At 42.2% G+C, this 8,903-nt stretch overlaps 1 protein-coding gene across 1 annotated transcript; it reads left to right on the plus strand.

Annotated features, from left to right (window-relative positions):
- The first annotated feature begins 249 nt into the window (after positions 1–249).
- LOC138871187 (uncharacterized) lies at positions 250–720 on the plus strand. Its single transcript, XM_070149056.1, has one exon. It carries the CDS (start codon positions 250–252, stop codon positions 718–720), a length of 471 nt encoding a protein of 156 aa, XP_070005157.1.
- Positions 721–8,903: the final 8,183 nt, after the last annotated feature.

The following is an 8,903-nucleotide window of genomic DNA, read 5'->3' on the forward strand; positions in this document are numbered from 1 at the left end:
GGTTATAGCGAGGTACATGGAGGCTTCGGTTTTGGGGAGAGGAACGGAGGAGGTACCGTGCTTTTGTACTTCGCTAAGGCTTTTGCGTTGGTGATTGCGAACACTAGCTTTCAAAAGAGATAGGCGCAGTTGGTTACTTTTCAAAATGCGGTTCTCCTCCTCAGGTTGTGTGAAAGAAGGCTTTGTAAGGATTAAAAGGTGATTCCGGGTGAGACACTAGTGACACAGCATAGGCTATTGATGATGGACATGGGTATTATGTTAAAGAGGAGGAAAAGATATACTCGAGGAGGACCAAGAATCAAGTGGGGAGCCTTAACTAAGGATAAAGCTCAAGAGTTGGAGGGGCGGTTATCGGCTATGGGAGCTTGGAGGAGCAGTGGTGATGCAAGCACTATGTGGTCAGCGACATCCAAATGTATAAGGGAGGCTGCGAGAGAGGTGTTAGGGGTCTCGATGGGCATCTCTGGTGGGCACAATAGAGACTGGTGGTGGAATGAAGTGGTCCAAGTTAAAGTGGAAGCAAAGAAAGCGGCGTACATGAAGTTAGTGGGGAGCATAGGTGAGGATGAGAGGCGAGCGTGCGTGGAGAGGTATAAGGTAGCTAGGAAGGAAGCAAAGATGGCGGTCACGGAGGGTAAGACTGCGGCTTATGGTTGCATGTACGAGGAACTAGGAAAAAAAGCGGGGAGAAGAAGTTATTCCGGCTGGCCAAGTTGAGAGAGAGGAAGGCTCGGGATTTGGACCAAGTGAGATGCATCAAAGATGGAGATGGTAGAGTATTGATAGAAGATGCGCAGATAAAGAGAAAATAGCAGACTTACTTCTATAAACTTTTGAATTAAGAAAGGGATCGGGATATTGTGTTATAAGAATTGGAGCATTCCGAGAGTCACCGTGACTTTGGTACTGCGGGTGTATCGAGATTGAGGAGGTCGTAGGAGCTATGCGTAAGATGAGTAGGGGTAGAGCGACCGGGCCAGACGAGATTCTGGTGGAATTTTGGAAGAGTGTGGGGAGAGCAGGTTTAGAGTGGTTGACTGGGTTGTTTAATGTTATTTTTAAGGTGAAGAGGATGTCGGAGGAGTGGAGGTGGAGTACGGTAGTTCCATTGTATAAGAACAAAGGTAATATCTAGAGTTGTAACAACTATAGGGGTATTAAATTACCGAGTCATACCATGAAAGTGTGGGAGAGGGTGGTTGAAGCGAGGGTGAGGATGATAGTATCTATATCCAAAAACTAGTTCGAATTCATGCCGAGTCGTTTAACTACAGAAGCTATACACCTTGTTCGGAGGTTGCTGGAACTGTATAGAGAGAGGAACAAGGATCTTCACATAGTGTTTATTAACCTAGAGAAAGCGTATGATAAGGTTCCTAGAGAAGTTCTCTAGAGGTGTTTGGAGGCAAAATGTGTGCCTGTCCCGTACATTATGGCAATTAAGGACATGTGCGATAGGGCGAAGACTTGGGCTAGGACAGTAGGAGGAGACTTTGACCATTTTTTGGTTATAATAGGGTTACACCAAGGTTCTGCACTCAGTCCGTTCTTATTCGCCTTAGTGATGGACACATTGATGCACTATATTCAAGGGGAGGTGCCATGGTGCATGCTATTCGCCGATGACATAGTTCTGATTGATGAGTCGTGAGCCGGTCTTAATGAGAGGCTGGAGGTTTGGAGACAGGCTCTTGAGTCTAAGGGTTTCAAGCTGAGCAAGACGAAGACGGAATACCTAGAGTGTAAGTTCAGCACTGAGCCGGGGGAAGTGGGCATGGATGTGAGGCTTGAATCACAGGTCATCCTATATAGAGGCAGCTTCAAGTACCTTGGGTCAGTTATCCAGGGGGGAGGGGAGATAGACGAGGATGTCACACATCGTATTGGGGTAGGATAGATGAAGTGGAGGTTAACGTCTAGAGTTTTGTGTGATAAGAGAGTGCCACTTATTATCAAAGGTAAGTTCTATAAAGCGATGGTTAGACCGGCAATGATGTATGGGGTTGAGTGTTGGCCTGTTAAGAACTCACATATCCAGAAGATGAAAGTGGCAGAAATGAGGATGTTGAGGCGGATGTGCGGGCACACTAGGATGGATAAGATTAGGAATGATGACATTTGGGAGATGGTATACGTAGCTCCCATTGATGACAAGATGCGGGGAGCGAGACTCAGATGGTTTAGGTATATTCAAAGGAGAAGCCCAGATGCTCCGGTAAGGAGGTGTGAGTGGCTAGTTATGGAGGGAACGAGAAGAGGTAGAGGGAGGCCTAAGAAGTATTGGGGAGAGGTGATCAGACATGATATGGCGAGGCTTCAGATTTCCGAGGACATGACACTTGATAGGAAGTTGTCGAGGTAGTTGAGTCTTGCCTTACTAATATCGTTGTGAGACTAGTCTGGTAGGGTTTTTGTCTAAGATAGCTAGTGACAATGCTGTGTCTTACTATTTTTCAGTGCATGACCTATTTACTAGCTATCGGTTTTGCTTTGCATCTTTCTTCCATATTTCATGTTGTTCTTATTTTTCTTATGACTTTCTTATGATTTCTGTGGTGATACTAATATTTTCTATATTTTTTTTTGTTCTCTTGAGCCGAGGGTCTTTCGGAAACAGCCTCTCTATTCCTTCGGGGTAGGGGTAAGGTCTGCGTACTCACTACCTTCCCCAGACCCCATTAGTGGGATTTCACTGGGTTGTTGTTGTTATTGTTGTTGTGCTTGTAAGAGTAGATAAGTTTGTTTTCCCCGTAGATTTTATAGTACTTGAAATGAAAGAATGTCCTGATGAACCAATTATTTTGGGTAGACCATTTCTTGCTACAGGTAGAGTAATTATTGATGTCCACCAAGGACAGCTAATTCTAAGAGTTGATGAAGAATGGGTCATTTTTGACATGTAAAAGATACTAAGATTTTTAGGAGATGAATCATGATCTTCATGTTTTTTAGTTGACATGATTAGTTATCTTACAGATGAATATAGAGATGATCAATTAACTCCAGACTCAATGGAAAGATGCTTGGCCAAATCAGGCACCATACAAGATGATGATCCAATCATTAGAAGAGAAGCTGAAATATTGGAAAAAGATTTTGAGGATCAAGAGATGCAACTAGAAGAAGTTCAACCAAAAATTATGTGACGACCCGGCCGGTCGTTTTAAGAATGTATGCCTCGATCCCCTATTAACTGCTTTCCCCAAGTTTATTTCTGCTAATGTGATTTGCCGGGATGTTTGGTTTTGAGTTTCGGAGAGTTTTGGGACACTTACTCCCTAAATGAGAGCTTATGTGTTAGAAAGTTGACCGTAGTCGGAATAGTGTGAATACAGCCTCGGAATGGAAATTTAATTGTTCTGTTACCTCCGTTGGGTGATTTTGAGGTTAGGAGCGTGTTCGGATTGTGTTTTGGAGGTCCTTAGCTAATTTAGACTTGAAATGCCGAAAGTTGAATTTTGGAAGTTTCTGGTTCGATGGGTCGGAATGGAATTCCAAGAGTTGTAGTAGTTTCGTTATGTCATTTGGGATGTGTGTGCAAAATGATGTGTTTTAGTTGGGTTTTGATCGAAAGCGGAATTCGGAAGATTTTAGAAACTTAGGCTTGAATCCGATGTGTTTTAGTTGTTTTGATTTTGTTTGAAGTGTTTTGAATGTTTGTACAAGTTTGAATAAGGTTTTAGGATATGTTGATGCCTTTGGTTGAGGTCCCGGGGGCCTCGGGATGAATTCGGATGGTTAACGGAGGAAATTTTGAAGTTGCTGCAGCAGCTGTTCTTTTGGTATTTTTGCATCAGCAGTTTGGGGAACGCAGATGTGGAGCCGCAGAAGCGGCAAAGAGGACCGCAGAAGCGAAATTTGGGATTCCCCTCAGGAACCACAGATGCGGTGAGATGTCCACAGAAGCGGAACCGCTCCTGCGGTTAGAGTTCCACAGATGCGAAAGTTGGGTCCTTAAGTGAAAGTCGCAGATGCGACACTTGTTCCGCAGAAGCGGGACCGTATATGGTCCTAGGGCCACAAATGAGGAAATCGCTGGGCAGAACATATAAATAGATGCCTTCGCGAATTTGAGGGATTCTTTCACCATTTCCATTCGGGTTTGAAGCTTTTGAGAGATATTTTTTAGGAAAACAAAGGGGAATCACTTGGAGGTAACATCCTTGACTTCATAACTCATTTTTATGTGATTAAAGACCTAATTAGTTGTGAGAAATTTGGGAAAAATGGGTAATTAGGGCTTGAGTTTAAGAGGCCTTTAAATGAGGATTTGAGGGGCCATTTGGACTCTGATTTTAGTGTTCTTATTATGTATAGACTCGTGAGAGTACGAGATTTCTGAAAATGTAAATTTCACCCGATTCTGAGATGTGGGCCCGAGGGGCATTTTGGTCATTTTACATAATTTCGCGTATTAGCTTAGAATTTAATTTTAGAATCAGTTAATTGAAGTGTTATTTACATTATGCAATTGAATTGAATAGATTTGGGCCATTTGGAGTCGAGTACTCATGGCAAGAGCATGGTTTCGGGTTGACTTTGAGCCTGTTCGAGGTAAGTGGCTTGTCTAACCTTGCGTGGGGGACCTTCCCCTTAGTATTGGTATATTTGTTAATTGAAATGCCTTGTACGTGAGGTGACGAGGGCATACTTGTGCTAATTGTTTGAAATTCGGTTTTATTTAAGTACTTACTAGTATGTTTCCTTTCTTGTTTCTATTATGTGCACTATTAAGCCTGTTGTTAGCTTAGGAAAGCATGTCTAAGTGACTTAATTGCTTTATTTGATTTAACCTGCCTTACTTGAATTATGTGCAGCATGCTAGGCTAGAAGCACTTGTCGCCTTAATATGAATTTTGCTATTTCTGTTTATCTTCCTGCTGCTATTGTGTATTAATTTTGGGACTACGGATATGGGATTCTGGTAGCTCCCCCTTGTCTGTTTTCTTTGGGACTACGGGTTAGATTCACGATAGATCCCCCTGCACATTTACTTTGGGACTACGGGTTAGATTCCCGGTAGATCCCTCCTGCATAGTTATATGGAACTACGGGAATGCATCTGATAGATTCCCCCAGTACTGGGTATTTATATTTGGGACTACAAAACGGGATTCCGGTAGGTCCCCATGCATTGATAGTTGGACTACGGGACGAGATCCCGAGAGATCCTTCGGACATATATATGATGGACTACGGGACGGTATCTCGGGAGATCCACTGGACAGTTGTAATTGGGACTACAGGACGGTATCCTAGAAGGTGCCCCGGTTGTTGTCTTTGTGTTGAGCTATATTTCTTTCCGTGGCTTGTTTTGTCTCTGTTCTAGTTGTTGTTGTTCTGTCAATTCTATGTTATTTCTTACTGTTGCACTCATTTATACTGTTTTATTCCACACTGTTAACCCTTATATTGTATTTAACCTCAGTAGGGCCCTGATCTTCCTCGTCACTACCCAACCGAGGTTAGGCTTAGCACTTACTGAGTATTGCTGTGGTGTACTCATGCCTCTTCTGCGCATGTTTTTCATGTGCAGATCTAGGTACTTCTACTTAGGCCTACCATCCTTGAGGGAGGCAACTACTTGGAGCTTTCGAGGTACATCTGCCGCATCCTTAGACCAAGGAGTCCCTTTCTATTCCTGCCTTTTTGTATTTAGCCCTTCTATACTTTCTGTTTTTATTAGACAAATTCCGGAGTTAGAGCTATGTAGTATTTCTTTTTCTTAGCTTGTGATTCGTGGGTTTCCCGGTCTTGGATTTAGATATTGATTTTGAGATCCATATAAATATGGTGTATGCCTTAACACTGTTATTGCCTTATTTCTATTTTTAAATTGTTTTACTTCTGCAAGTTTAAGCTTACCTAATCGTAGAGACTAAGTGCCGTCACGATGGTTCATGGAGGGCGAACCGGGGTCGTGACAAGTTGGTATCAGAGCTCTAAGTTCATAGGAGCCATGGATCACAAGCCGGTTTATTAGAGTCTCGCTGATCGGTATGGAGACGTCTGTACTTATCTACAAGAGGCTATGTAACCGTTAGGAAAATTCCACTTCATTTTAATTCCTTGTCAAGATTTTTAATTTCACAATTCTAAACTTCTATCTTCTATTCAACTCACTGATGGTGAGGACACGTGCTACCAGAGATGACCATGTACCCGCGCCCATGCGAGAGTCGCCAGAAGTCGAGGCCGGGGTAGAGGCCAAGGACGCACATGTGGTGCAGCTAGAGCACCTGCGTGAGCTGCCACCAAAGTGCCACCAGCAGTTCCAGCCGGAGCCCAGGCACCTGACATGCCTACTGCTACCACTTCTCCAGCTCTTCGGGTGACTTTGGCACAGTTCATGAGCATATACACTACTCTGGCTGAGATAGGGTTGTTTCCCCTTGCTGCAGCTACATCTTAGGCCAGGGGAGGAGCACAGACTCCCACCGCCAGCACTCTTGAGCAGCGAGTGCATGTTGAGAAGGTCCCTAAGATTATTATTATACTACCTACAGTGCCACTTCAGCTTGAGGATAGGGCAGCGGCTTCCGAGGATGAGCAGTTGAGGCTTGAGAGGTTCAAGAAGTACAAGCCCCCTATATTTAGTGGTCTAGCATCGAAGGATGCTCTGGGATTTCTTGATGAGTGTTACCGCATTCTCCGTACCATGGATATCTCAGGATCGAGCGGGGTTTTTTTCACTACCTTCCAGCTTCGAGGAGCCGCCTATGAGTGGTGTAAGCACGTGATTTTTACCCTATATGAGAATTACTCCCAAAAAATTCAAAATCAAATGATTTTCCTTGGTGTGCAATTTTGTGAGATTTTGTGATATTTTTGGATAATTATTTGTAGTTGTTTGTGTTTGCTTATTTGTTAAATTAATAAAAAATACAAAATATGTCGCATTTTGCATGTAGGATTTAATTCTACAATTGTTAGTAATTAAATTTGTTTACAAAAATTAAAAATTACAAAAATAGGCATCTTTTGCATTTTTAGCATTTAATGTCCAAATGAACAATTTTATGCTTAATTATTACTTAATTGTGCGTTAATTGTTATTTGGAGTTAATTTACGCTTTTATAACTTAATTTAGTTCTTAATAATAATTTAAGTATTTTTATAATTTAGTTTTAGAAAATAAAAGAAGAAAAGATAATAAAAATACAAAGATAAATCGGATTGGGCCACTTCTTCAAATTTTAACCCCAGGCCCAAATAATTGCCCAATCTTCTCCATGACCCGGTCCACTTCAAACCGGGTCGACCCGGTCCGCCCCACTAACCCATTAACCCAACACCCCTTCTTCATTTTTGTCCTAACACAAAGCAAAAAAGGAAAAAACAAGACAAAAACCCTAAAAACCAAAAAAAAACACATCCGCCCCCCCTAACCTTGGCTTCTTCTTCTCCAAAGCTCCAAGCACACATCCATGGCAGCCTTTCTGCCTCCCCATCAACAACACACACACACGCATCAACCACACACAAGTTCCACCACCCTCGCGTCCAAATAGACCCCGTCGCGTCTACCTTCATCGTCTTCTGCCTCACCTCCCATGCTGCCGCGTCCATCTTCGGCGAGCGGCCATGGCTGCTCCAAACGAATTTTTCTGCTACTGTTTTAGTCTTCTTCCCCAATCGACGACCTTAGTTGTTGAACGCAGCAACATGTCGACCTCCCCTACTGCTTCTGCCATCGTTGTCCATGGTGGCTGCTTTCATCTTCTTCGTTCTTCGTCAAAGCTCGAGCTTCGGCATCCATCCATGGTTGTCGTTGCTGCTGCTCAGACAGCTATCGCCGTAGCCGCTTCTTCTGCTTTCAGCTTCAAGCGAACCAAACAGACCCATCACACGAACCGCTGCCTCACCTTCATCTTGTTCGCCACAACCAAACGCAACTGCTTCTGTTTCGCGGCACGCTGCTACTGTCTGCTCCTCCATCGTCACTGTAGCGGCTGCTGCGGCCAGCCATAGATCGCCGTCGCAGCTGCTGTATCTTCATTGCATTGCTGCCCACGAGCAGCTTATTTCGTTTCAGCTATGTTGCTGCCACCATTTCGTTCGATTGAGTTTTAGTCGAGGTCGTCGAGCGTCGTTTTGAGTTCGTCAAGTTTACAAAGAAGGTGAGTTCGTCGTTGAGTTCGTCGTTGAGTCCGGACAGATTTATTCCTATTTGAGGTTTGTCGAAACAGTCCATAAAATCGAATTCGTCGTTGTTCATCTCCGGTTAGTAGTTTTTGAGTTTTATTTTTGTCCGTATTTTGTTTTGATATTTTCGAATCTAAAATCGGCAAATGCTTGTTTTGTTCATGTCTATGGTTAGATATTTGAGTTTTGGTTTTGTTCATGTTCATATGTTTTGTTGAATTAATTTTCAGATTTCAAATGGAAATTTAATTAGTTTGTTTTTCATGTTTATTTCATGTTTGTTTTATTGTTTAGGTAAAAATTTGTTAGTTTAATGTTTGTTAGATTCAAATTGAAATCTAATTAATTATTTCTTCAATTTGTTTCATGTTGTTATGTATTTTTCAGAAATTATTAATGTTGTTTGAATCGTTTGAATCCGTCATGTTTGTTGTTTAAAATAGATTTTAATGCATGTTTGTTCATTGTTTGAAGTTCGTCCAGTAAATTAATTTGAGTTTGTTTTGCTGTTTAATTTGTTGATTTAATTTGAATCATGTATTTTGTTGTTTGTATTGTTGTATCCTTGCTCATCCATTGATGGTCTAAATTAACCAGGATTGGTTCCCGATATGGTTAATTCATTCCATTAATTTTGAGTTGTGTTGTTCATCGCGTTCATGTGATTTGTTGTTGAAGATTGTTGAGAAATTGGTCATCTTGGCTATATTTTGGTTAAGTTATGATTAATTGATTGTTTAGAGTTGATGGGGTA

This window comes from Nicotiana sylvestris, chromosome 1 (assembly GCF_000393655.2).
Source record: "Nicotiana sylvestris chromosome 1, ASM39365v2, whole genome shotgun sequence".
Classification (NCBI taxonomy): Eukaryota; Viridiplantae; Streptophyta; class Magnoliopsida; order Solanales; family Solanaceae; genus Nicotiana; species Nicotiana sylvestris.

Excerpts from the sequence above, each read along its gene's own strand:
- LOC138871187 (XM_070149056.1), top strand. The coding sequence starts at position 250 with ATGGGTATTATGTTAAAGAGGAGGAAAAGATATACTCGAGGAGGACCA.